General features: G+C 48.4%; 10 protein-coding genes across 10 annotated transcripts; 4 read left to right on the top strand and 6 right to left on the bottom strand.

Moving 5' to 3' along the window:
- Nucleotides 1–1,113: 1,113 nt before the first annotated feature.
- On the bottom strand, nucleotides 1,114–2,136 carry F9C07_5351 (putative nucleoside-diphosphate-sugar epimerase; the record flags this gene model as incomplete). The annotated part of the gene is made up of 2 exons (XM_041295070.1): nucleotides 1,114–1,815; nucleotides 1,882–2,136. 2 exons carry the CDS (start codon nucleotides 2,134–2,136, stop codon nucleotides 1,114–1,116), a joined length of 957 nt encoding a protein of 318 aa, XP_041149965.1.
- Nucleotides 2,137–3,259: 1,123 nt separating this feature from the next.
- F9C07_2280579 (Low affinity iron permease-domain-containing protein) lies at nucleotides 3,260–5,580 on the bottom strand. The gene is made up of 2 exons (XM_041287376.2): nucleotides 5,218–5,580; nucleotides 3,260–5,161 (listed from the first exon to the last, which is right to left on the bottom strand). The coding sequence occupies exon 2, from the start codon at nucleotides 5,021–5,023 to the stop codon at nucleotides 3,557–3,559; it is 1,467 nt and encodes a 488-aa protein (XP_041149964.1). The 5' UTR covers nucleotides 5,024–5,161; nucleotides 5,218–5,580; the 3' UTR covers nucleotides 3,260–3,556.
- A 984-nt stretch (nucleotides 5,581–6,564) lies between these two features.
- On the bottom strand, nucleotides 6,565–8,720 carry F9C07_2063018 (Zn(II)2Cys6 transcription factor; the record flags this gene model as incomplete). The annotated part of the gene is made up of 5 exons (XM_071508676.1): nucleotides 6,565–7,060; nucleotides 7,471–7,817; nucleotides 7,869–8,182; nucleotides 8,232–8,590; nucleotides 8,659–8,720. 5 exons carry the CDS (start codon nucleotides 8,718–8,720, stop codon nucleotides 6,565–6,567), a joined length of 1,578 nt encoding a protein of 525 aa, XP_071366856.1.
- Nucleotides 8,721–9,854: 1,134 nt separating this feature from the next.
- F9C07_1838346 (uncharacterized protein) lies at nucleotides 9,855–10,722 on the top strand. Its single transcript, XM_071508425.1, has one exon. The coding sequence runs from the start codon at nucleotides 10,168–10,170 to the stop codon at nucleotides 10,561–10,563; it is 396 nt and encodes a 131-aa protein (XP_071366855.1). The 5' UTR covers nucleotides 9,855–10,167; the 3' UTR covers nucleotides 10,564–10,722.
- Nucleotides 10,723–11,297: 575 nt separating this feature from the next.
- F9C07_2280576 (putative short chain-type dehydrogenase) lies at nucleotides 11,298–12,882 on the top strand. Its single transcript, XM_041287383.2, has 4 exons — nucleotides 11,298–11,725; nucleotides 11,786–11,893; nucleotides 11,954–12,110; nucleotides 12,162–12,882. Exons 1-4 carry the CDS (start codon nucleotides 11,418–11,420, stop codon nucleotides 12,327–12,329), a joined length of 741 nt encoding a protein of 246 aa, XP_041149962.2. The 5' UTR covers nucleotides 11,298–11,417; the 3' UTR covers nucleotides 12,330–12,882.
- F9C07_2280575 (putative short-chain dehydrogenase/reductase family protein) lies at nucleotides 12,883–14,273 on the top strand. Its single transcript, XM_041287382.2, has 2 exons — nucleotides 12,883–13,059; nucleotides 13,116–14,273. Exons 1-2 carry the CDS (start codon nucleotides 13,006–13,008, stop codon nucleotides 14,106–14,108), a joined length of 1,047 nt encoding a protein of 348 aa, XP_041149961.2. The 5' UTR covers nucleotides 12,883–13,005; the 3' UTR covers nucleotides 14,109–14,273.
- A 5-nt stretch (nucleotides 14,274–14,278) lies between these two features.
- F9C07_2085541 (RmlC-like cupin domain-containing protein) lies at nucleotides 14,279–15,892 on the bottom strand (the record flags this gene model as incomplete). The annotated part of the gene is made up of 3 exons (XM_041287375.2): nucleotides 14,279–14,439; nucleotides 14,526–15,189; nucleotides 15,863–15,892. The coding sequence occupies 2 exons, from the start codon at nucleotides 15,890–15,892 to the stop codon at nucleotides 14,551–14,553; spliced, it is 669 nt and encodes a 222-aa protein (XP_041149960.1). The 3' UTR covers nucleotides 14,279–14,439; nucleotides 14,526–14,550.
- A 5,364-nt stretch (nucleotides 15,893–21,256) lies between these two features.
- F9C07_2200662 (uncharacterized protein) lies at nucleotides 21,257–21,586 on the bottom strand (the record flags this gene model as incomplete). Its single annotated transcript, XM_041287374.2, has 1 exon — nucleotides 21,257–21,586. The coding sequence occupies one exon, from the start codon at nucleotides 21,584–21,586 to the stop codon at nucleotides 21,257–21,259; it is 330 nt and encodes a 109-aa protein (XP_041149959.2).
- A 1,324-nt stretch (nucleotides 21,587–22,910) lies between these two features.
- On the top strand, nucleotides 22,911–24,317 carry F9C07_5343 (putative molybdopterin cofactor sulfurase; the record flags this gene model as incomplete). Its single annotated transcript, XM_041287381.1, has 1 exon — nucleotides 22,911–24,317. One exon carries the CDS (start codon nucleotides 22,911–22,913, stop codon nucleotides 24,315–24,317), a length of 1,407 nt encoding a protein of 468 aa, XP_041149958.1.
- A 19-nt stretch (nucleotides 24,318–24,336) lies between these two features.
- On the bottom strand, nucleotides 24,337–26,723 carry F9C07_2280571 (putative GABA permease; the record flags this gene model as incomplete). The annotated part of the gene is made up of 8 exons (XM_071510444.1): nucleotides 24,337–24,861; nucleotides 24,928–25,312; nucleotides 25,372–25,458; nucleotides 25,521–26,053; nucleotides 26,102–26,249; nucleotides 26,305–26,352; nucleotides 26,411–26,556; nucleotides 26,600–26,723. 8 exons carry the CDS (start codon nucleotides 26,721–26,723, stop codon nucleotides 24,683–24,685), a joined length of 1,650 nt encoding a protein of 549 aa, XP_071366854.1. The 3' UTR covers nucleotides 24,337–24,682.
- Nucleotides 26,724–27,259: the final 536 nt, after the last annotated feature.

Below are 27,259 nucleotides of genomic sequence, written 5' to 3'. Positions count from 1 at the left end.
CGCCCGAGAAGATGCATCAATTCGGGTGAGAATCAATCGAGGTGGTCACCTGCCACTGAAAAATTTTCCATTCGGACGAGATCTGTCTCAGGAGTTTGGCGAGGCGGAATTGAGGGGTCCGAGTCAACGTGTTGGTATCTGAGGTACAGTATCTTTGTTGATGGAGGGGCTCAGCCCTACCCATTCTTGTTACCCCTCTTTTTTTATTATTTTTATTATTATTTTAATTTGGTGATTTTTTTGGTGCGGTAGCGCTGACTTTGGACTTAGGGCTTGGCTGCCATGAGTATGTCATGGCGGAAGAGGCATATCTGCCGTGATGGGTTACAGACCTTATCCGCCATGCCACCATGATACTTTTATCCTGCACTGGATAATGGCATGCATAGAGTGATCGTGGTGTGGTGACCCAAAACACTGGGGAGAGCCAAGTGGATCTCTGGCCAATCTGCAGCCCTAATCCTGTGAGCCGCGGGGTAATCTTCACCCTCCTGTCCCAGATCCAAATCCCGGACGCAGAGGCTGAAGAACACGCGAAACCACGCGAGATCTGAGAAACGGCGGTCGGGGTGACGTTCAGCAAGGTCTGTACGACGGCCGACTGGTGATTACAGTCGTGGTGCAGGTTCTGGGAGGTGCAGGTACGAGAGGGGCATTTTTTTTGCGAACTCAGATTGAGTTCCAGAAGCTCTGACCACCAGCGGGGGGAACTGCACCTTGCCCCGGATCCAAGGTTGAGGTCAGCCGTTGGCTAAGCTAGCTCGGGTGCGCTACTGCTAGATGCCGTGGTTCAGATGCGCCGGTCCCTGGCGGCCGGGTGAGATCTGTGCCGACCAACCAGCGGTGTATCTACAACGCGACCGAGACCCCTCGAACATCGCCAGAAAAACTGCTACGGACGATGTCACGAGTGTCCTCCATCGCCGACTACCTTTATTTGGTGTATAGGATGCGTGGTGGTGGTGTTTGCGCTCGTGGCGATTCGTAGTATTGATCGGGAGGTTCCAGGTGAGGACAACCCCGCGACGGGGTCACATGACCTGGTGCTATATATAACCCCCTCCCCCAACCCCCCTTAGTCAGTACATCGGAGGCTCCCCAAATCAGCCCTAATTAACTTGCTTCCTGCGTTCTCACCTCCCGGGCTAATCCCCGAATCGTCGTCTCGTAGTCCTCGGGCTCGCGCCCCAAGATCTCCCTCAAGAGCGGCGTCACCACCGCCGTCTCGCCGCGCCGGATCGCATCCCACGCCGTGGCCCACTCCCTGGCCAGGTTAATCCCATGATAGGTATGCTTCGTGCCATGCGTGGACAATGCCGCATACTCGTCCGGCGAGATTTCGCGAATCCGAACCGTCCGCCCGACGGCACGACCCAGGATCTCCACGGTCTCCTGCAGCGAATATTCGCGCGGTCCCGAGAGCAACAACCGCCGATTCACATACGGGAAGGACCGCGGGTCCTGCACGTACGAGGCGATCAAATTGGCGGTGGCTTCGCCGAGTTCGTCGCGTTTGGCCCACGTGACCCCCGGCGGGGAACCAGCGTGCGGGATCGTAATTTCATCCACGGGATGCGCCAGATCAAACCAGGCGGTGTAGATCGGGAACGACTCCGAGTAAAGACCTTCGCGAATCGCTGTGTAGGTAATGTGGCTCTGCGCTTGTAGATCGGCCAGGTATTGCTCCGTTCGTAGATGGGCGCCCATCACGTGCGCCACGCTCGAGTCGGTGAGATCGCCCGCAAACGCGAGCGACGAGTAGAAGATATGCTTGACGCCGCTGCGACGCGCGCAGTCGATGGCGTTGCGATGGACCTGTGCCGTCGTTAGTTCTTGCCCGGGTTATCAGTCATCGAAGGGAGATGTAGAGAGAGGAATCACCTCCACGCGATACTGAATCTCAAACGACGCATAGGAAATCAACATCAACACGTCCACCCCATCAAACACGCGCTCCAGCGACGAGGGGTCTTCATAGTCTGCGCGTCGAACTGTGGCACCGAGACGACTCAGGTGAGCTAGGGAGTCGGGTTTGCGAGCGATGAGGATGAGTTGGTCGGCGGGGATGCGTTTCACGAGGTGGTTGATGATGCTGGTTCCCAGGCCGCCTGCCGCGGGGAAGATGCCGACCGTCATTTTCTCGGTTGCGATTTGTTCTTGGACTCCTGTTGGATTCGCGGGTCTGTGATGATGTACAACAATCAATCGATTGAATGTGATTTAATGGAAATTGATCATGATCCCTTGGATATCTTGAGATTCTATAATTGCGAGATCAAATACCACTGTTGATGCCATCATGACTGGCTCATGGGTCTTGGCAGTTGAGTGCTTACAAATGTTATGTCCGCTATGTCCGTTGGATTATACACAGTCGTCTTCTATGTAGTCCGGTCAGAGTGATTCGAGGTATTTCTATCGTATTGAGGAATTAGAATAGAACAGTCGTTGAGATTGCAAGGTCTTGTTATGGTTGTGTCAGTTATTGTTCCTTTTGGTGGGTACAACGATTGTGGTTCACTGGTGCCACGTCGGTTGAATAGAGAATAATATCACTTCTCAAGGCACAATGAATATTATTGAGCCAAATCCACTTCTAGGTGACAATTTAGAATGTCTGTCTATAGTTACTAGACAGAGAATAAGCTATGTCTACAATAATTCAAGTCCTTGTTTCGGTCAATCCCAACGGTGATTGTCATGCCGGATATATATTTTGCAGCGTAGAACATGGCAGCTCTATCAGACTAAGCCCTAGAATGATGACAACAACACTGTAAACCTCAATTCGAGTAATCAATTCCGCCAATTATTATCCAATAAAAACATACTACGCAATTTCCAATAATATGAATATAAACACACTCTCCCTACAGAGGATGATACCCTAACAACCCCAAACATAACCATCAACATCAATATCAACCCTCTACTTAAATCAAAATCACCACTTCAAAGTAGCAAGAATAATCAGTCCCCGCCACCAAACACTCCACGCTACCCACGAAACGAGATCAAAACCGACAGTGTCTAGGACTCTCGAACGACGTGTTCACCGGCCGAGTCCCAGAGATTCTCGGTAAATCTAGAATTTTAATTAGGGAACGTTGAGTGGGGCCTGTCTATGACGTCGCAGAATTGCTGAGTTATTGGTTGCTAACGCGCACTACAGCTGAACGGTGGAGTTTTTCTATCAGGGTTTTTGTGGGTGTTTTCTTTGGAATTTATTTATTTATTTATTTATTTATTTATTTTTTATAGGGGAGTGGGTGATTGGCGGGTGGATTACTGTTCTCGCGTGGAAGACTTCGTAATTAAGCGTTGAGGACAACGGCTGGCTGAAGGGGAAAAAAATATCAATCAAAAAGAAAGAAAAATTAGGAAAATAAATTGAAAATAAATTAAAACTCAGAAAGAAATAAATGAATAAAATAGGAGTCAGAAAACGCAAACTTTGGTCCTGAATAGCGCTCTGTAGATACTGTGCTGCACTGCCTACTCGCAATTACCAAATCAACCCCCTATCCCCATCCCTATCCTCCAGCGGAGCCCTAACTCACCAAACTGACTGGACAGCATGGACAAACCCCAGCAACTGCAACCGCCTCGCATACGTGTTTCGCAGATCCACCCGTATCCGATCGTCGGCCGAATTATGCCCCGTCACCAACACAATCATGAAAAACGACTCGATCAAGCTGGGCGGCACATTACACAACAACTGACCCGTCATCGTCCATCGCATGGCACTAGCGCCGGCAATCAAGCCCATGATCGTCAGAAACCCCAACACGACCGTGATTTCATGCGCGTACACGCGCCCCATCGTCTCCGACACGCGCCGCGTCAGCGACGCACCACGGACGACCTCGTCGCTGGGCGCGGGAATCCCGGCGGTAGCGAAGAGAGTCGCGTCTTGGGCGGTGATGCGGGCGAATTCGGCGTCGACGTAGCAGCGCAGACGGGCTTGCATGTTGCGGAGCACGAAGCCGTCGTTCATGCCGATTAGGCCTGCGTAGGTGCCGATCAGGAGCCACCAGTTGGAATCGAAGTGCAGGAGGGGGCCGATGGCGATCCAGATGATAATCACTGCGACTAGGATGGCGATGCCGACGAGGGTGCCGACGAAGTCGGCGTAGTAGAAGATGGCCCGTTGGATTTTGCTCACGCGCGGGGCTGGGATGATGACGATGTCGTTGGGGAGAGTGTCGTCGGTGAGATGGCGGAGCTTGGCTTCGAGGGAGGCGTCAACTTGGAAGATGGCGTCGAGGCAGCTGCGGGTGTAGGCGGCGTGGCGTTCCCGGATGTTGGCGAGGAAGGCGAAGATGAAGACCATGAGCGCCGACGAGGCGGAGTTCATGTATAGCTGCCATTTGTCGCTGTAGTGGGAGCGATGGCCGAGCACGATCCAGGTGAACACGCCCGCCCAGAAGAGCGTGATGGTGCCTAGGTGGCCGATTACATGCGAGACCCAGGTGATGGTCCGTCCGAATCGGGTTTCCGTGGGGAGCTCTGTGCCGAACTCGAGGGCGTTCTGGTGCTTCTTGACTAGATTGACTAGCTGGGTGGTTTTCTCCTGGTCTTGCGCTTCGAGCGTTTGATGGAGGTTCGCGAGCATCCTTTTGTGGCTGAGGATCCGGGACTCCAGCTCAGCGGCTACGATCATCTCCTCCTCGTATGCATTCAGCTGCTGTCTCACGAGGAAGGAGTCAAATATGTAGCTGACGATGGCCTGAATGTCAGAGATCAGGACCTGCCAGCTATCGGTCGACCCGTACTTGATCCCGAGTAGAGCCCAGGTGAGGAGTCCCGCGAGGATCAGGAAGAAGACGGGCTCAGAGCCAGACACTCGGACGACGAAGTCCAGCCAGCGATCAAGCATCTTCGGCTTGCTTTTGGGTATATAGCCCTTGGCATTTGGATGGTCGAGGGTCTCTTTTCCGGCCAGATGTTGGGTGGGAGCGACACCCTGGATTTCAGGCTTGGCGCCTGGTTTGCACAGGACGTTCATGAAGCGATCCATTTGAATCGTTGTTGATCTCTGAATTTTCTTTTCTTGTCTTCTTTTTTCTTTTCTTCTTTTCTCTCTTCGACTTTGTGCAACAGGACCAGCACCGACGAAAAAACGAACGAATCGAGCGGTGGTCAATCTATCAAACTACTAAAACATGATCAGCACAGGTAAGTATCCCAAGCCCAACCCAACCATCAACCTACAACAAACAATATATTCCATTACCCCATCACCGAGTATTCTCAAGGCATGTATACCCCAAAGCCAGTCTTAAGGAGGACGAGGCTCTTCCAAAAATGCTAGCAAGCAACCACCCGGTCTGCGGTTACGGCATACCAGCACAGGGACGATCGGACAAAGGATTGCAACGAGGTTATTCATCGATGTAGAGTTGGACACTGAGGATGGGAATCAATCCTAGAGCAGGAGGATCTGTTCGTGCTTGATATGAAGAAGGTAAGCAAAGGAGGGTAGATGGTTTTATGTTACTCATGCGGCATATATAGAGAGGGTTTTCTTCAGGCGAGAGCCACACGTGGCTGACATGCGCGATTTAAAATTTCCAATTAAGGTTAACTAGAAAGCTTGTCTTGGATAAAAATACTTTGATTTAATTTTATTATGCTTTGGCACTTGTCTTTGTGTGATTATGTGGTTTGACTGACTGTGGCCTTTGTTCCTGTTTTCATTCCCTGGATAGTAGAAGAGTCATAATGGTGCGATATCATATTCTATATCAAACATAAAACTGCCAAGTATACATCATAGTAATCCATCAAGAGCACAAAGTATCCCTAAGCCACGACAACGACATGAAAAACCCTGACTCACCGCGGAAAAAGCAAGCAGTGAAAAAGTCTGGTACAGCAGACCCAGACTTCAGCTCTACCAAATTGGGTGACACAACAGCACGTCCGTGCCCATCGATAAGCTTTTCTGAAATACGGGTGCCTAAAGTGGATAGATGAAGTTAGTCTGGATGCTGTTGTGGTATGCAGAGTTTCCTTCCATGGTGGTTTTCTGGAACGTGCCTGGACCCTGGCGTTCTGGGTGTATACGAGCAGGTTGGGTCTCACCGTAGAAGTTCTTTTGCGAAGCTTTGATCAGCATGGAAAGTTATGTCTTGATTAGATCTATCGAGTTAGAGTCTGTGAGTGTATTGGCGATATGCTTTACGGAGGGTTTGTTTTGGGATCATGTGAAGATGCTTATCTCTTGGGGTTGGCTATTTCGATGTGTAGCGATCTGGGGTTTCTTCTATTGGGGCATTTAGAGAAGCAGTGCTTGTTGAGGGATTTAGGGTTACTATTCTCGTGATGATGGATGGGGGTTGCCACATATAGAGGGAATTCGCTTGGTCTTCTAGCCAATCGAGGATAATTTATCTCCTTCACCGCTAGAGTTAAATCGACAATACACAATGTCAATCATTTCTGCCGTTCATTGATACTATCGCTGGTAGAGGGATCGTGACTGTCTTACGCAACATGCCCTAAGGGTACATCGGCGATTCTGCCGTATTCCGAGAAGCGACAAGCCACAAAACCCTATTAGAAAATATCAAAGATAGTATCCGCCTCCAGCCAACTGTAGGGAAATTGGCTATTGACTAACTGCCACATGAGATCGTCTGCCATTGGGTAGGATGTGTCCCCCACCCCACGATTCGAGATATCTGCGCTCATATACGTGGCATAGGCGGTTGAAGATAGCTGGGTACCCGAACTTTCCGCGAGCTCAGTTTCGAAAGTCGGGATACTTGTTGCGTGGTTCGGTACATGGTTGTGCGGTGTATGTGTAGATGAGGAACCTTCTCCCGCGATATGCGAATGTCGGGTTTGATAACTCATATTTTGGAATAACGGATCACAAAGGCGAAGAAGAGAGGTCAATAAACTTAACAATCTGGCTAGGTACGGGGTAGCTTTGAATTGTGACAGCCCCTTGATTATCTGTTGTACTAAGCGATAGTCGGTTTCATCCGAAGTGGCAATTATATTACAAAAGACAACGAAGAAGGGGGCTACTGGGTATAAGGCGATAGTCCTAACACGACGGCGTTAGCTTTCCATCTGTGTATTAAGATGGAGAAAGACTGCAAACCATGTCAGAAAAGACGGTTCGGGGTCATTGAATCCTGGCATATGATCGACATGTTCTTGGAGGTATTGAAATGCTCTGAGCGCTCTTCTCGAGTACACTAAGCAGTCGGAGTGAGTTGCTGGACTACCATCGTAGCCAAGGCGTGTTCGAAGCATATCGGCATAAATTGCATAATAGCTAAAGTCCGCCGCTACCCAGTCATACAATGCTGGGCCAGAGATAGCGCTTCGAGTCTAAGGTAATATCAATTGGCTGTTGTACGATACTGGAATTCACAGCTTACTTCTTGTAAACTCGAATAAACTCTGTCCATCCGCTCTTGGACGCCTTGAAAGATCTCAAAGATCTGAGACCTAGATTTGTCGCCGTCATTCAAGGTGATATCCAACAATGTTCCTTGAACTTTGGCTAGATCTAGAAGCACGAATAATAACCTGTTATAGGGTGATGACATATCAGTAGTAATAAAGTCCGTAGGAGGTGCATGCAATTCTGGTAACGAGGGATGTCGTATTAGAAGAGCACTGGTAGTTCGATCGAGATAATAGCACCAGTATACGGCACTTTGAATTTCATCATTACAGCCTGATTGAGATGGCGGACAGGGCTTATGATAATTCAAAGAGACGACCTGGCGAGCAGCATATGAGTTTAGTAGCCAGCATTGACTTATGTTGGTGGTGTGCTGCATTAGTAACGCCTATAGTTCCTGTTAGTTTGTGGTCTTGTTACGTTCAGTAACATCACTTACAGCTGATAGGAGAGCCTGAATTAGCGACAAGCTGGGCGTTGACATCAGATTGATATGCTTGAGTGCTTGAAGCGCAGCGGCCTCGTATGTTCGTTTCGACTTCTGAAGCTGCTTCTTTACCGATGGGTTTGTCGATCGCCTCGCCAATTGATATAGGTGAAACATCGCTTTCACATAGACGCAAATACTATATTGATAGAAAAGCTGTCCCCTGCAGTCACCATCGAGAAGACTGCTCATCATTCTTTCAAAAGCCTTGTTGGATATATGGTCGGGCCATCTGATATGATGGAGTCCATCGCCCATAACTGGCTCTAGATAGTATTAGTACGCACTAAAGACGGTAAGAGCACGAATGCCTACCTGGAAGGAGCATATACAGAATTTCCGCTGGAGGAGTCTGGGGAATATCAATATCGAGCAATTCGCGTGCAGATTCCCCTGAGGCGATGGATTCGTGAAAATCCAAGTGCTCGCCCCTTGACATTCGGTCAACTAACTTTACAGCCGACTCGAAAATTCTCCGCCGCTCATTGCTCAGGTGTCTCCTACCCAGTCGCCTACCATCAACCTCAATCTGTATTACAAGCTTGGCCTGCTGTGCATGGTGGGTTGAATTGTCCGGGGTAGCAGCCGGGTTACATTCATTACGAGCTTCTGCGTTGCTATGACTGTCCAGCTTTCTTCGCTTCGCAGGTGCATTTTGTTCTTGCTCAGGGATGCTGGCCAAGACATTAGGGCTCTCGCTAGTATATGTAAGTAGGCTTTGGTATGGCGCGACATTTCATACCTTTGTAAGTCTACTGTGGCTCCTTCTAATTGGAAGACGCTTTCTTCCGGCAGCCTGAACATTGTTAGTCACTGAAATTATTATCTAGAAAGAGTAGAGAAGAAAGGTAAAATAAGAAGAAAACCAGTTCAAACAGGTAAAGTATGCATACCTGGGTGAGAACTTTGGCTTCGAAGCCCGTCCGGGGCGAAGGCGTTGACATGCGACCCCAGCATCGACACAATTGGCGCAATTGCGCTGTCTATTGCATTTAACTTTTCTTGAATAACATAAATCACACTATTATCATCAGCTTTGGCATCTCGGGCAATAGGAGCCAGCATCTTATAAGGTAAATAGAGATGGGGCTAATCTCACGGCAGGCAAAATATCCTCCGGCATGATGTCACTCTACCCGATGCAAGATCTTTCGGCTTTGCTGAGAAGTGCTAGCTTCAACCAGAAAACCCTCGATTGGCATGAATCGTTAGTTATCAAACTTGAGTTGGCTTAATAGGAAATATCGTCGATTAACAGTCATGTTCTGGTTGTACCCGCTCTGGAAAAGCCATCGCAATGGTCGTGTCACCTGACTTTGCCTCTCATGATTTTTTTTCTTCCCTTTTTTTTTTTTTTTTTTTTTTTTTTTTTTTTTTTTTTTTTTTTGGTTTTGCCGATCCCTCTTACTTTGTATCGAGTTTAAATGCATAGCTCTCATTTCCACGTCGACGTCTTCATGCAGCATCTGAGCAATCATGTCTATAGGAGTAACCGAAAAGCCTTATGGGAAAAAGTTTTACTAGCATTTTACATCTTAGCTTAATGCCATATTCAACACAATACTTCCTACTAGCCTTCGGAATTACCTCTACACTGGAGGATCACGTAGATCATGTATTGTACAATAATCCCAAGAAATATTAATAATGGACGTAAAATTTCTCTTACTCGGACCAGCCGAGGCCAGTCCAGACACGCTAAGCCGTTTTTGCTCGGAAGGCCGACCGAGCAGTAAACCCGAATTCTCGACTATTTCGATCTTCTCAGACGACAGATCAATTGATTATAGCTCATTAGGTTGACCAACGGCGGACATAGTGATATCTCCTCCTCGGAGATTATAACTGATGGCATATTATAAGCCGTGGATACTTTCTACACCTCATACTACCAGCGAAGCGGAATGGAGGGTTCTATTCGCCTCTGCAGGCTGCAAGTATCGCTAAGTAAAGATGAACTTTAAAGCCACAATTCTTCGACTCCTAAGGCAGGTATTAAATTTACGAAAGCTTATGTTGATACTCCAAACCACTTCATATATACTTGATTGCCAAGGTCCTACTGAGGCACCCACATGAGAGCCGAAGACGTACTGATTCATCGTTTGAATCCAACTCGTACGTATACGAGTGGAATCACCCAAATGCCAGCGAAGAATTTATTATAAAACGGAATTGGCTGTAAAGATGCTCAAGATAGCAGGGGGACGAGTCAAAAAACAAGTCGTTCACAGAGACCCTTCCTCCTGAAATGCCTTTATCTGGTAGTTTCAATAACATCCCCAAGCATGGCCATTGCAAGCTTCGACTTATCCAGCCACTTCTCCTCATCGGCCGCAATCTGAGCAGCGGCATCAGGGGCATAGAGCTTTGCACCGAAGGCTTGGAAAGCAGCCTGATCGACGAAAGTGAGCTCAGCATAAGCATCGAAACCAAAGTCGGTCTGTTGTCCGACAAGCACAGTGGCCGGGGTCAGGGGATTGCAGTCGCTGGCACCCTCGACGGGGGCCTCGACGGTGTTGCGTGCGACTTAAGTGCGCTTGTGAAAGAGAGGGAAGTCTTCACCGGTGAGCTGCTTGATGAGGTCGACGTGAGCCTCAGAGTGCTTCTTGAAGTCCTCGAGGGAGATTACGGTAGGCGTAGATGATGACCCTGAGAGACATGCTGGTCGGTGTGGATAGAACAGAAAGTGTGGGGGTATAGACAGCTAGATCGTTGCAAAGAAGTTGAGAGGACGAAGAATACGAAGGAGACAAGGCAGCAACTAAATATCTATCAAGGTGGGGGCCAAATGACCTTGTAGGCTGTGCTTAGTGGCTTAGCCTCCAAACATCCTGGATCTGACAGGCCTCCTGTCAAGATCTTGTACTCGGAGATTCTTTGGCCTTTGTCCCAGAGCCCTGGTATAGATGACCAGAAATGGTTCGCGATAAACGCACGTTGGCGCCCTTCGACCAATTGCATGGCCAAATCCATGCCTTCATATTTTATTACATCTTATCTTTCGGTATTTGTAGATTATAGAGATCCTACATATTATAACTAGATATCAGGATCTCCACACGGCCAATTTATATGCTCTAATCAGATGGATCTGGCAGTTTGATATTAAGCGCCTCAGGTATCCATTTCCAAGATTATCTGCTTAAAGATGCTAAACCGTTTTCGCTCGGATATCCGACCCTTGGATAACCGAGACTGAGCAGCAAACCCTGACTCCTCAACTATCTTAATTTTTCAGAAACCAGTCATCAATTGGCTATAGCTGATTTGATTACTACTCCGTAGTGGATAGTAGTATCTCCTCCTGGGTTTTATAACTGCCGGTCTAAAATGATAGTCGGGATCCACCCCGGCATATATGGGGAGGCTGGAAAAGCAGTCGAGAATCGGCCCATGACTAATTTCTAGCGTTAGTGCTATGTATATAAACCAGCCCGAATACTAAAGTAACTAAACCTATCTATCGATCCCGCAAACCTATTTCCACCCAATATTAACATGGCGACCTACATCGTGACAGGAAGCGCCCGCGGACTGGGACTGGCAATGGTCAAAGAACTGGCATCTCGGGAACCCACGGATGTCAGTCTTGTCATCGCTGCTACTCGGAAGTCCAGCACCGCGTTAGATGAGATCGTCGCACGGGACTCTGGTCGTGTTGTTTTCATCCCGCTAGATGTGTCTAATGAGGCCAGTATCTCGAGTTGTGTTGAAAAGACTGGATCAGTCGTGGGCCAGAAAGGCGTTGACGTTCTGATTAACTGCGCTGGTGTTCATTCCTGGTTGGAAGGGAAAACTGCGAATATGTGAGCATTCTATCAAGAGATAATATAATTCATTCAAGATAAATCTAATCAGCATTAAAGGTCCGATCTTGATTACCAACTTTCCGTGAACGTGGTTGGAACACATAATGTGACGCGCGCTTTTCTACCCCTTTTGAAAATAGGAAAGTCGAAGAAGGTTGCTAATATGTGAGTTATGTTCATCTCTAATGCTATTCTTTTGGACTGACGGTTTCTCTACTAAACTAGCTCGACGGTTTATGCTTCAATGGCGCAAGCGGAGATGTCTAGCTTTGCCAACTGCCCAGCCTACAAGATTAGCAAAGCTGCTCTCAACGCACTTACTGTTCAATATGCGATGTCCTATAAGGATGAGGGATTTATCTTCCTGGCTGTTAGTCCCGGGGTAAGTTATCTAAATGTACTTAGTGACCTTTCTGCTTGCTAACTGATGTAGTGGCTGAAAACTGATATGGGTGGTGATGATGCTCACCTCACCGCGGAAGAGGGGGCACAGGCAGTTCTGAATGTCGTCGACAAAGCGGAGAGTGACTCAAACGGGTGTTTTAAGAATATTTATGCCCCTGGCTGGGACATGTATGATGGAAAGAATATTCCCTGGTAGAGGAATATTTACTAGAGACCAGCTTTATAGAGTTGGAAGGATAAAGAGTTATAGGATCGAGTGATATAGTCGGTATTAAACTGGAATACTGTCAATAGATATCCTATGTGATACTAAAATCTATATGCAAGGATCTAAGAGCCAAGCCTCGATTTACGAACACATAGGTGCCATCCTATGTTCTACGAAATCGTTGACTGCATTTTTTGGGATCGGAATTGGATAAAGGAAACACTACTTGGAGTGTTCGTTGTGATCGTGTCCCCTTCTGACCTTATTCGTAGTGCGACGATTATACTCTTGTGAAAACCATGCAAGAAGTCGGTAAGAATATCAACCCCCAAGGTACCAGATTACAAGTAGAGGATCAGTAACAATGCGACTACTAGATTGACCTAACTAGATGCGAAGCGGAGCGTGTCCCGAATTCGTGCAGACTTAATGTTAAATTCTAATGTGGAGTGAATCGTGGCCGGCTTTATTCTTATCTCCGTCATACTACGCCTTTACACTCTAAACTCCGCTCGGGGGCCGAGTATGAGTGGGCCCTCACCACCGATGATCTATCTTTTAGGGTCGTAGCCCTCCACCAGCCACCGATATGGATACATTGTCGAGGACATAGAATAACTTCCGGACTTATACAAGCCTGATCCCCTCTAAGTCCGTCCATACCATGAAAGTGGCACAATATGAACATAAATCTCTACCTATAGCCTATATATCCCGCGTACCATCAATCTCACACCTTCTCTCCCCCAGACCACTTCACTCACCACCTCACAGGCTCGCTCAACCACAACCAAAATGGGTATCTTCGACTACGACTTCCTCTACTCCCAACTCTTCATCAGACCCGCCTACCCGACAACATCATTCACCAACCAAACAATCATAATCACCGGCTCCAACGTCGGCCTCGGCCTAGAAGCAGCCAGACACTTCACGCGTCTCGGTGCAGCGAAAGTCATCCTCGCCGTCCGCAACCGCTCCGCCGGCGAAGAAGCCCGGCAATCCATCGAGAGATCCACCGGGACCACCGGCATCTGCGAAGTATGGGATCTAGACCTGGCATCCCACGAATCGGTGCTCGCATTCGCAAAGAAAGTAGCCGAGCTCCCACGTCTGGATGTATTCATCGCCAATGCCTCGATAGCAACCGGTACCTTTCAACTGGCAGAGGGCCATGAGCGGACTATAACAGTGAATGTGATTAATACCATTCTATTGGAATTGTTGGTGTTGCCGACGTTGCGGAAGAGTGCCAGGTTACATCCTGGTACGAAGCCTCGGTTGACGACGGTTGTTAGTGAGGTGCATGCCTGGGCTAAGTTTGCGGAGCGGAGTGCCGAGAATGTGTTTAAGGCTTTGGATGATAAAGAGCAGGCGAACATGCCGGAGAGGTATGAGTTGTCGAAGCTGTTGCAGGTACTCTTGTTGCGCGAGATGGTGGCGCAGGGAGCTGGGGACTCGGTGATTATAAATATGGTGAATCCGGGGTTTTGTCATTCGCGACTAGGTCGGGAGATGGGACTAGCGTTTGCGCTCTTGCAGATGGTGCTTGCTAGGTCGACGGAGGTGGGGAGTAGGACGCTTGTGGCTGGGGCTGCGAGTGGCGAGGAGAGTCATGGAGCGTATATGACGAATGGGAAGGTGGATAATGGTGCCTTGTCTACGTTTGTTCGTAGTGAGGAGGGGAAGAAGACACAGATGAAGCTGTGGGCGGAGCTCGTGGAGATCTTGGAAGCTATTGAGCCGGGTTGTACGCGGGTTGTGTAATTTTAGTTGGTATATGCCATGAGCCTACAGAATATTTTGCTTATATTTACCTGTATAATATGAAAATAGTTGATGAAATGCTGTTCTTGATTTCTTCAATTGTACTTTACCTGCAACTACGTGTACGGTTAGATATTTGATTGCTAGACTCTAATATGTTAAAACAGTCATACTTCAGAGATTCATTGATTGAAGGCTGAATAGAAAAGCTATATCTGCTAAGTACAGTCGATGACATGGTGATAGAAGTGTGAAGTAGCACTAGTCTATGCACTATCAAAGCTATAGACAAGGCCAGATGCGCCATCCTAACGAGCCCCAGTAAAAGTGACTACGACATCAAATTAGCTAACGTCCACAGAACACAAAAGGCAGATAAGGAAGCGGGGATTCTAAGAAAGTCACGCTATCACATACCTTCTCATACATACAGTACACATAACTAGTTCGCACCAGCAGTCATCCTCTCTAACATCGCCACATCCATCATATACAGATCCGAGCCGTCATCATCCAGAAACATTGAAGGCCCCCTACTGACCATCAAAAGCTCCGTGTCATTCTCAAACACAAGAGGGTCATGAGTTGCTCCTTTGCTTTCAGAAACATAGTCTCCTTCAGCAAAGCTACCCGTCTGAGGATGCGCGCCACTTCCCTTCATAACGTATATCTCGGCACTGTCAAGGTGTCGATGTCGAGGAAGCACCCCGCCTTTCTCAGCCCGGACCATAATTGAATACTCGCCTGTTTCTGGAACAGTCTTGATTATTTTGATGAATACTTTCGGAGCGAGTGGTAGCCATTTGATGTCTTTGCAGTGAACTGTGAATCCCCCATCTTCGGAAGGCTTGTTTTCTGAGGGGGGACGGATGGGCGCGGAGGGATCTTCGATCATGATTTTGATGGCGCTTGAGTGTAGGACTTCGAGGGGTATATCTGATGTGTGGAGGTTAGGAGTGGATTTTGAGCGAATATTTTCGATTTGATATCGCTCTACTGACTTGGGCTGTTTCGTAGCATGCAGGTTGGACTTTTTCTTTGGGTTCTGGGGGTGTTTGAAGAACAGACCGGAGGCAGTGGCCTATATAACACAGCCGTTTCAAAGAAAACTTGCCTTAAAAACACTCTTCAGAAAACTTCTTATAGAAACGTCCTAACATAGCCCACAATGTAGAATGCTACTGTCTTGTCCCGGGGTTCCCTCCCAGTCTTATCGGAGGTCCGATTGAAAAGGGTTAAGCTTCGGCAAAAAGCACATATTTTTTGATTGGTCCGTGATGGTATGCGACATTTCCCGTGACATGGATCCATGATGATGCCCTGAAGTATTGATGGTATTAGTACAAGGTGGGCCAAATTCAGTGTCGCTACTTCATTCTCTTTACCGGCAGCGGTGTCGATCGGCGGAGAAAATCCCGTATATATCGGCACCTTTTAGATTCCTTAGCGACATTCTACAAATTCGACCAAGAACCGATGAATTTCCATCTATATATACATTAGAAGTCTGATACATTTTACGAAGGGGATTTTCCCAGCAAAGCAGTGCCACATATCCCATCAAGCCAACTCCGCCTCGATCAAGCTCTCTGCAACGCCCGGATAGTTATAGATATTGACTACTTTCAATCAGGCTTTAGCCATTGTATAAATGCGCGACCCCTCCACAGTTGCATTGAATTTACCGTTTCGTCAAGGAATGTCAGCTGCTCAGAAATTGCTAGATGCCACTGCCCACACAGTACATATCTCACACAGTCGGGTGTCACTGTCTTGTCGATCATCTTGGCAATTTTGGTTCCTAGCGTCTGTGTTGTCATTCAAAACAATACGACGTGTTACCTCTAAGACCCGATAAATGCAGCGATTTACTACCTGCCTTCCCTTCCCTTGGTAGGTCGATACTTTACTTTTATGCAACGCCGCCGTCTCGTCGTCCAGATATAGAATTCCTCCTTACCAAGAAAGCCTCATCGGATGTATCTGTAAGATCATACAAATGAGGGTTCACCATCTGCTGAGCCCAAACGGTCACGTAGGATAAGGCAAGATCTAGCAAAATGCTTCAATATCCTGAAAACGTTCAACGTTGAGACGCTTTAGAACGGCATTGCTCGGGTTGCCAAGCCTTTAATTTTAAAGAAAATCGCATGCTCGACCCACTTTATCACTGCCTGAGGATTACTATCGTACCTTGCAATTTCCGCCTGGAAAGCACTAGACCCAAAGGGCCAAATGGGTAGAAATCTTGTCTGAAGAAGGCAAGTGCCTGGGCTCCGGGAGGGGGGCATACCCTGATACTCAATGCCCACAGCAATAGTGCTTAGGGCAGCGGAGTCCACTCCAGCACGCACCGAGTACTGAGAATTGATACTTATTGAACAAGCGGGGTTAAGTGTACCGCGGTGATAGGGTTCCAAAACGCTCGTCACCCGATTGTTCTTATATTCTTTTCTATTAGAAAGAAGGGGATCCCAAATAATCCAGACGTTGTTGTCGGCTATCAGTTTCTGCCAGGAATCAAACACTGAGCGAGCGACCCATGAGACTATCTCATTTGAATGGTGTAGACTCGAACGCGAGTTCCGTTTAGCGGCGTTAAGAATATGCTTTCATCAGAACACCCTGATTGAATTCTATTGCTCCTTCTTTGATGACGCGGAGCTGAGTCCTTGACGATCAATGAACTGTACTCCGGATTCAGGTCAGGTTCCAAGGTGATCGACATCAATAGTGGCTTCTTTCTCTCTCGCATCTTCGGCTGCGTTGCTTGGCACGGGCTCCGTGGAGAAATTGGCCCAGTTTGTGATATCGTTCGGACGCTCTTGCAAACCACGTGTCCACTTGTTGATCTCTTCTGTCCTAACCGTATTTGGCGGAATTACACGTCCATGCACTCTTGAAGAGATATGTCCACGTCCAACAGCCAATCGTATTGGTACTACCCACGGGTGAAGAGTAGTGGCTAGAATATCCTGATTATACCTAGTCCTAGCCATGCGAATAGTAGCATGCCTAGCTTTCAGACTCTAGTCGATACAGGCCATATAGGCAATTCGATAGCTCTGCCTCCACGCGTTCAACCAGTGCATGGTCTTCCCTAATCTCCAATCATATCTGGCCCTGGCAAATTGTTTTCCCCCACAAGCTTCCTATTTTGTCAGTACAGTGAGCAGCGTTTATTGCGCTTTCCAAGCATACCCAGGTTGTAGAGCATTAATCTGTGTCGGGCTAGGTATAAAATATAGATTCGGGTTCGTAGTTCATCTTCCAATCTCTTGTTGCGCTGTTGCGCTTTCTCCAATTGTTGTTTTATCTCCTCAATCATGTGAGCTTGCTCCGAGATGCACTGGCTAAAGGAATCCACATCGCCGTGAATGCCAGCTAGATGTCTTTCCTTGTTGGCTCTCACGTCGGTCGATAACTACTTGTAATTTCTATTTACCAGCGACTAAGCCCCCAAGACCTTGACACCAAGCTTGATATTATGCAGCTCGTCGCGTTTGTATATTGATAGGAAGTCCCCAGAAGGGTTTTCATACCGGCTCAGGTTTCCCGTTGCTCACCAAGCTGTTTAAGTTCTCTCAGGATGTTGCTGGCTTCCTTTGACGTTTATGCCGGGGCTAATCCTGTATTATTGTCAACGATAATATCGTGACTAATCTGTGTGATTTTAATGGGCTCCCCTGGGAGGACTGAAGAGAAATTTTATAGCGTCTCGGTATTCACGTCAGCGTCTGTAGCTGGAGCAGGAGATTCGTAGGTCAGAAAAACAGGACTCTTCGACGCCCCAACGTCGGCCGAAGCCCCAGATGGCTCTTGTACCTGCGTCTGTCGCCGAGGACGCTCTCATTCATGTGCTGAGCCCCTCTTCTACTTTCCTCGTCTGACTCTCCCTTTGCTTTTGCGTCTTATTATACCTTTGCAATGGTAGCTATCTCACTATCGAGAGTAACCTTTTTGTGGTCCTTATGATCGGCGTGGTGGACTGTGTGTGTGGAGTGAAATAGGAGGGATCATAGTGTAGGATTTTGATCAGGTCAAAGGAGCCTAGATTGCATACGAGCTAGACCAAAATGCGCAGGCCAGCCCAAGTTCATCGTCGACAAGCCACTGCCACCAGATATTTGTGACTATAGCGATTCCCACCCCTACAATAGTTTGGGTGTCCTTTCTGTTTGGCCATGGGAATTAAATACCCAATATCTGTTGCGATCTGTTGGGCCATCGCAATGTCTTCTTCCAGTCATGATAGCTGATAGACTTAGCTAGGAGCCTAACGATCGAGCTTGCTTTGCTAAAAAGAGATTGAGATACATTTCGTCCTAAAGCCGTAGTGGGGCCACCTGATACTGGTTCCTTTTGGCGAATGTTGAGGGAGGGCGAGATGAGAGAGATGGAGAGATTGAGGAACGCCGCAGTGGGACCAGCTTCTGCTGTTTCCCTTGGCGAAGGTGCACCAAGCATCGCCAACCCCAGAGTCGCAACAGGAACCTAAAGAGGATACATTTTGCTTTCTTCCTGAAGTTACTGGTATTTTAACGTGCTGAATTGTCATACCAGGAGCCTGCTTGCGCTGTTCACGTAGTGTGCGTACCCATGGTTGGAGTAATATCAAAGCAAGTTGAAATACCGTAGAATCCTCGCGTCAAACACCGAAGTTGAATTCAATTATCACAAAGTTGTCCTTCTGGCCAGACTCTGTCCGCGAAAGGAATAACGTGAAGTTGCTGTATTCGAACAATGTGCATGATAGTGTTGGATGTAGAGGACTCAGCAATTACTTTGTAGCACGGCTATCAACATTATCATTGTCGGCCCCTTTTGTGTCATTATCTTGAATGTTTTGTTTAGCATTCTTTCGATAAAAGCGGGGTCTGTATCACCACCATTTTCTAATCTTTCATGCCCGTTCTGGAATTGGCAGTAGTAGCCAAGTCCAAATGTTGTATAGTGTATATGACTCGCTAAAAGAGGGTCTGCAAATGTTCTGAACGATCAGTCCGATGCTTATCCATGGGCCGATATAGGGTCCCTCAGCATTATCTTCTCCAATAAAGGGGAATGGATGACAGAAACGGCTAAGATAGGACATTTTCCCGTCGTCTTCGATGTGGCGATTCCGTAACAGATAGTAGGGTGGGAAAGAAGGCGTGCGGCCGGTAGAGGAGGAGGGTATTCTCATTGCTTAACGGATAAGACAGGAATTTGCTGAGCCATTAGATCATCAGTACAGTCGCAACTTGTCGTCCCACGCCTAATACAGCCCAAGACAATAATTTAGGCCTACGGCTACCGATAACCCCAACGTCTTCGTCATCTTATTACCAAGCAAGATCTTTCTCAAAGAGAAGTATGGGCACCGGTCACAGCCACCCTTCCTTCACCTTACTCGCATACTGCGCTCAATACTTGTCCGATATTTTGTTGCATACGGTCCTGTACCCCCAACTCGTCCCCCACTGCAACATGCTCGACATTTATATTCGCATCCGTATGGATCACTCTGGTTGCCCACGACATAACTGGCGTATTTCTAGTCAGTGGAGCTACTTCGACTGCAGCTCGAGCCTCTTGCTCGAATCCAACACCGGCTTCTTCCGCTGCCAACAAACCATCTTATCGAACAATCACGTTTGGGGTTTCCGTATTCTATGGTATATTATTGTTACTTATGACGGAACGTTCGTCTTCATAGGCGCAGGTTTTTAAGCCAGACGCATATGCTGCGCACACCTATATAGAAACCTGTTCGATGCTGATGGTTCTCAACCCCGGTAATATAATGCGAGTGGCAATGGCCCCTCCCTTTGAATAAATGAACATGTGTCCAACTTCCCAATGCTGTGTCCTTGCAGAAGGAGTGGCGATACTTGATAGGGATACAAGGCATTCTTGTGCATACGATGGACACTGTGAATATGCCCGGCTGGCATCTGTAGGGCGGGTAAAGCGTGTATCAAGTTGGGTAGTCATTCTGCGAAATCATAGGTCGGCTTCTAAGTACTCGTGCCGCTCTGCGTTTTGCCATTATGATTAGAATTAATTGGAGGCTTTGTGCGCTTTTTCTTGCAATTCCTCCGTGACATGGTGATGATGATGGTGACGGTGGAGGTGGTGATGGAGATAGAGACGGTGATGGTGACCAAGAGGAAGAAGATGCAGAAGTAGTATTCGACCATCCAGGTAGCTCGGTCGAACCTACATTATTTTAAGTGGGTCTCCTGCTGCTGTTGTCACTGCTGCTCCTTCCCCCCCCCCATTGCCCACTCCACCATAGCCCCCTCCTAGCGGCCACCACGATTCATCTGCATTGTTGAGAGGCAACCCTTGAGCATAGACTAATTCCAACTGCTGGGAAAAAGACACCCCGTGTCAGGGCGGTAAAGATGCAGCATGCCATCATGGCGCCATTTTTGATCAATAGAAGACCATATAGGAAAGGAAGGCCTTGGACAGACTCGACATTGTATACAGAGAACGCACAGTGGCTCAGTTTGCGTATGGGCACTGGCAGAAAACCTGCAGAAAGCTTTAATAGGCGCGTCCTGTGTCTAGTTCTAGACATCTTGTGCTTCCCCTATTTTGACCCGACAGAGCCATGGTTGACACTCCTTTTCTATCTCCATGGTTAGTTTGTCGTGACTTTCAAAACTCCCTGGTATTCATTTTCCCCTGCCGTAACCTTGAACTCCACGTGGTTGAATTTGACTATCGAAGGCTTTATGGTCTTAGTCATGATGCCTGATTCTCATCGAATAGTATATTCAACACTGTAATATCAGACTCTTTGATATTGCTGGGCTGTACGAGTTCAGCTTCTGGTTGAGCCCTAGAAGACGCAGGGAGAGATAACACCAGGGAGAGATAAGACGGGGTAAGTAGGGAACAACAGCCGCACAGGACCAGTAACGATGTAGATAGATTCAGATCAATGTAACACCCGCGTGACCCGTTGGCTTAAAAGACTAGCTGCTAGAGCTTGATCCGGGCAGACGAATAGGTAGGCCCTGTAAATTGAGGGACAATCCAATATCGCGATGTCCGAGCCGTCATCAATCCTCTGCATGATCCTAAGCTCGCTGGAATCGCTGTTTCCAGCTTAGGATCCGAAGTATGGCCTGGCGATTGTGTACTTGTCGTTCCAATCACCCCGGAAGGCCTAGAACATTCATCTTGGGCGCATTGCCCAGCGTGTTGATCAGCGTCTCTTGTGCCGGCTGCGACATGAGTGGTCTTTCGATTTTCACCCGTGCCATCTCCTTCTTGCCGTCTGTCATAGATTTCATTACATGCGCCTTCGCTGTGGCCACCTCGTCCGCCTCTAACACACCGGCTATCATTGTCTGCGGTTTATTCAGTTCCTGGTCCTGGGCTTTGGCCACGGCCTCGGGCTCGCTGAGATCATCGTCATTCAAGGTGCGGTCAGGAACCTCAAAGGCGTCATTGCTCTCATAGTTCGCCACTTGAGTAGGCATGTCAAGTCGTAGCGTACTTTTTCGGGGAGTATTTTTACAACCCTATATGGTTGTCTTGCATGCCCATCGCTATCCGCCCTATAGAATGACGTCAAAACTGTCCAGACCAGTCATGACCAGTAGTGGTGAATCCGACTAACCTAACACACGTAGAAGCTCTTCACATGGCGTATGCTGTATGGCTTGCGACAAACTATGCGCTATAACCCATGGGGTCTTAATCTCTCCAGCGACTCGCAGGCCACCCGTGACCTGACTTGCTCCCGCAATATCGGGGCTTTCAACAAAATCAGCCGCGGTCGCGCGGAAGTGACAATATCACAACCCATGTCTCGCGCAACGACATGTTTTGGTAAGTGCGTGCGGGCCTCCTCTTATGCATTCATGGCTGGGTTTAATCCTGGTAACCTTGAGCTATTCGGGGTTTAGGCAGATATGGTAGGCCGTTCATCGGACTTATGATCTAGGTCGATGACATTTCGCGGGAAGACAACCATTAGATTAAGTGACGGGCCGATTCTTGCTTGGATAAGATGGACAGAGATCCTAGAGCCCGCGATAAGGATGGATATATCCGGCTATGATGAGGATAGATCATGAAGAGGAATATGGCCATGTGGAGTAGGAGTTATAACCTCCTCTACGGGAAGTTAATACACAATCGTGCCGATAACCCGTGAATACTCCATAAAGGATTCATTCTCGATCAAACTATGAGTCATATATTGATTGAATGGGTATTAGATAGTGGAATACGAACAGGCCAAGGGAATGGTCGCTTAGGGCGCGGAAAGTTAGGTAACATTATTGCATTCAATGATGATAGATACTAGCCATTTCTAAAGCATAGAACACAAATGTTACCAATCGGATAATACAGGGGTTCTTATCAGTCACAGACTAGGGTTGTTACCATCCCATAACTTCTAGATTCTCTCTGGTTTGTAACGTAGGTCTGGATAGCCGACCCCAGATGCATGAGCGTAGTCCAATACCAAATCTTCTTGCGCTCTGCTGAATCATCCAGTCAGAATTGAAGATTCTTCATTCCAGTGGATCTGGTGGACCCACTCCATCGAACTTCCTGAAATGGAACTCGCGTTTGGCGTCCTTATCTGCAGTGCAACAGTATTAATAACATCAAATCCCATTGACTAAATCTCAGTTGTCAATGCGGGATAGAATGGCTTTGTAACAATCTGCGGGACTCGAGTGGTGGTGGATTTGTTAACTATATCGACATCTTCCGTTAAACTTACATCTCACCAAACGAGTCCTTCACTACACTATTAAAAACCCTCGAAACCAAGACGATCATAAAAGAATGCTTCGAGACATTCTACAAGGTCTTCAGGATACACTGAAGGCCTCCACAATGACCTATGGCATCATAAACATCGTGCTCCTATTAAGCCTGGTCTTCATTCTCGTCGTCCAAAATGGAAACACATCTACAACGCGCAAGCTCAAACAATTGCAAAGACTCGGTCTATCGACCAGCAACATGACAGATCAATATGATTCTAAATACAACGAACCAGAAGGAACCACGAGCAAGGGACCAGTACGCATCAAAGCGATCTGCATTCATCCCATCAAGTCCTGCGGGCGAATCGAGGTAAACCGGGCCTTACTCACCAAGACCGGATTCAAGTACGACAGATGCTTCGCTTTCGCTACGGAACTGGGCAAGAATAATCCCGCCATGGAGTCCAAATGGCGATTTATCAGTCAGCGCACAAAGCCGACCATGTCCCAGATCAAGACGGAACTATGGCTTCCGCACAAGGAAAGCAATCAGCGTGACCCGCTTGTCCAAGCAGGTGGATGTGTCGTGGTATCATTCCCTGACCTCGATGGCCCTGGCTGGTTCAATTATCTCGAGAAATTCTTCCATATAGGAAACCCCGTCATAAGGCCAGAAGTGCGGTTTATCGTACCTCTCCAACCCACGCCGGCCATGATAAACGAATATAAAATCCAATTCAAAACATTCGGCATCCACGGCCGTGACGCGAAGGGTCTGGACATGGGAACCATCCCCTCCGTCGCAGAAGCATTACCAAAACTAAAGAAATACTTGCGAATTGCAAACGACCAGAACCTCACCCTATTAAGATGCACACCCGATACGCTCGTGCGCACAGATGAAAACCTAGCACCGCTCGAACACATCGGCACACCCTCTGTACACGGCTATACAGACCAACAACCCATCAATATCAACAGCCTTTCTTCCGTCCACGCTGTATCAACACTCCTACCAAAAGAAAACCAACCCCTCAATGCATTTCGTTTCCGCGCCAATCTCTGGATCACGGGTGCCCCCGCCTTCGACGAGGAGAGCTGGAAGCGTTACCGGATTTTACCCAAGGGTCCTGATGCAGGACCACGGGCTGATGTAGCTCCGACGGTGTCTGTTGTTTGTCGGACGTCGAGGTGTACGATGCCTAATGTTGATCCGGAGACTGGGAAGCCTAGTACGGATAATCCCCCGCCAGAGAAGAAAAGGGGTAAGCCGCAGCCGAGCGCGACGTTGGTTAAGTTTCGTAGGGTCGAGGATGGGAATAAGTCGGCTCTTGGGTATATAGGTATGCATTGTGTGCCTGAGGATCGGGCGCTGCGGATGGCGGAGGAGCAGGAGAAGGGGTTATTCGTCGCTGTTGGGGATGAGATTGAGGTTCTTGAGCGTGGGGAGCATCTTTATGGCTCGACGGGTAATGATTACTAGATTTATGATGTTTGATGGATAGATGATTAGATATAGATTCATGACTGTGTTCGTATTCATTCCCATCTCAGAAGCAATAGCCCTATCCCAGTAAAGGTATAGTCCTCCTTGAAGTACACCTAGGCACAACACTTTCACACACGGTGCCATGGAGGGTTTAGTGTAATATATCATGATGGAACTGCCTATATGTGATTGTGACTCGAATATGTATGATTATATCAGACACGCGGCGGGAATGATGTACTCTCCATGATCGAGAAAAGAGACTAATATAATATTCTAAAAAGGTATACAAAAGTGAAGTCTCGCTTTGAGAAAATAGAACGACAAGGTAAAATAATGATTAAACAATTACTCCAACTCTACTCCGCCTTCTGCTCAACTCTTCCCTCATCCCCGGACGCAGAATCCGTTGCACTCGGTGGCGCATCGATAGTCATCTTGGGTCCGGTGTACCATCTCCTCGCGAAAAGAACATAGTAAGTCATCGCGGCGATCCACACGAAGCCATTGATGACGATTGTGTAGTTCATATCCTGGGCTAAATATCCCGTCAGCGTCCGCTGGAAATCCATAATGATGGACAAGGTGAAAGAAGGAAACATACCACTGGGATTCGGCCCCGTGCTGGGGAACATAGACAAGATCAAACCGAACACCAACCAGACGACGGCAATCGTTGCCAGCGGACGACTCAAGATTCCGGTGTAGAATTCGCCCGGTCGGAAGCGCGTCTTGCCCCAGATCAGGCGGCAGAGGATGGGTGTGCCCCATGCGACGTAATTGGAGGCTACGAACAAGGAGAACAGTGCGTTCGCGGCAACGGAGTTGATCAGGCACAGCAGGCCGAAAATGATGCAGACGACGACCAGGCCAATGATGGCACGGACGGGTTGGTAGCGGACGCGTTTGCTGACATGGCGGAAATAACCAGAGAAGGGCAGGGCTCCATCACGGGAGAAGGCCCAGACTTGGCGGGAGGCGGCGACGATCTGCGTTATACCTATTAGTTTCAAGGTTGAGATAACTGTTGTGTTTCGAGGGTGCGTACCAGGCTGAGACCGATAAGGAATTGGATGACGATCAGCACGCCCATGAAGCCGAGGGCTCCTTTCTTGCCCAGTGCGTCGAAGTAGACCTGATATTCGCATTAGCTATATGGTTACCGAGTCAGATGGGCATCAAAGGAAGAAGTCATACCTGCGCCATAGGTTGGCCGTACACGGAGTTCATTGTCGCGCTCACATCCGGGTTCATGCAGGCTGCGATGATCGACAGGACGAAAAAGCCCAACACAGTTGCACAACCAGCCGACCAAATGATTCCCAGCGGCACAGCCTTCGCGGCATGGAGCGCCTCCTCACTCATATGCACGCAAGAATCAAAGAAACCAATGGACCAGATAGGGGCCAAAAAGGAGAGGACGAAGGCCCAGCCGGTTGGCCAGCTGGTAAGATTATCAACGTGTCCATAGACGAATGATCCCGAGTTGAGCTTTTCGCCACGAGTGACCTTTCCAACAGGGAGAGCGATAACGGTCGCGACGATGATGGCGACGTTGATAAAGATACAGAAGGTTTGGATCTTGGGCATGATTTTCCCCGTATAAATACCGCAGAGGGCGTGGATGATGATGAGGCCGACATAGACGCCGTAAATCGTGCCGTTCGAGGCCGACCAGTTCCCGTCGCGAGTGATAGAGACACAAGCCAGCAGCATCAGAGAGAGTGTGTCTGTTCATTAGCATGCGCCTTGATGACCGAGGGAAATGGTCTCCTTACAATCCACCGAGCACATGCCTCCAATCAACCCCATTGTATTGCTATATCCGACCAGAAAGCTCAACACCTTCTTGTATTTCTCACCGGCGAAGTAATGCGTCCACCAATAAAGACCTCCGGCAGTGGGCATGGCGGACGCCATATCGGCCTGCGACCGTTAGTTTCTGTCGCGATCGAAGTGTCGCATCCGGGGTAGCGGTTACCATAGCAAGACCGACGGTGAAAATGAAAATACTCGCGGTGAGCCAACCCTACATCATTAGTATCTGATCTGCATGCGACAATAGGGCGACTCAAAGAGATACACACCCAAACCATGCCCGCCGGCCCGGCGGGCAACGAAAACGCGAGCGTCGAGGCGATTGACGGCACCAGACCCATGATACTAAACGCGACGGCGAAAATCTGCACGGTCGAATATTGTCGGCGCAGTTCCTGCTTGTAACCCATTTTCGCTGCGCCGGTTAGCTATACTCGACCGTTTTTGACGCCTGTCACCCCTCAGGTTGCAACTGAATTGGACGAACCTACCCAGTAACTGTATATCGCCAGGATCCGCCAGGCCGGCCTCATCGGCGCCGGCGTGAGCCTGGACGGCCGCCTGCGATTCCATCTTGGCCATGCTCCCTTAACCGTGCAAGTGGTGTGCCAAAGGGAGGGCTATGGATAGTGATATCGCCGTTTGCTTGTTGAATGAGTCGAACACCGACCTGCGGAAGGCGTGGGGTCTTAAGGAATATGCATGAGTTAACCAAGGAAACGGATCGTAGACTATCGGAGTGGATTCGTGGATAGGCCAAAGTTTAAGATGCACCAGTTCAGGGAACTATCCCCCTATCGGCTCCGGGAATGTTGCAACACAGTGGAGAATGAGACGGGTATCCCCAATGGGGTAGGGATGAACGTCTCTGGGACCTCGTCGGCGTGGGAAAAGGCGCCCCTGATTCAACGCTGTGATAGCCATGAAACTCAAATTCACTCGAATTTTTTCCATGACGGACAGGCAGCCAACACCTTGCAGGAAACGAAGAGATGGCGCTGCGACGGGTGGCCAATGAGTTCGGGGATGCTCCACATAGCCTTCCGACGTGGGTCTGTCGATCCCATGAGTCTCGATCCAGTGCAGTCAAGCTGAGGAATATTAGAATGATGACATTC

Source organism: Aspergillus flavus, chromosome 7 (assembly GCF_009017415.1).
Source record: "Aspergillus flavus chromosome 7, complete sequence".
Lineage (NCBI taxonomy): Eukaryota > Fungi > Ascomycota > Eurotiomycetes > Eurotiales > Aspergillaceae > Aspergillus > Aspergillus flavus.
This window is presented reverse-complemented; position numbering and strand designations above follow the sequence as displayed.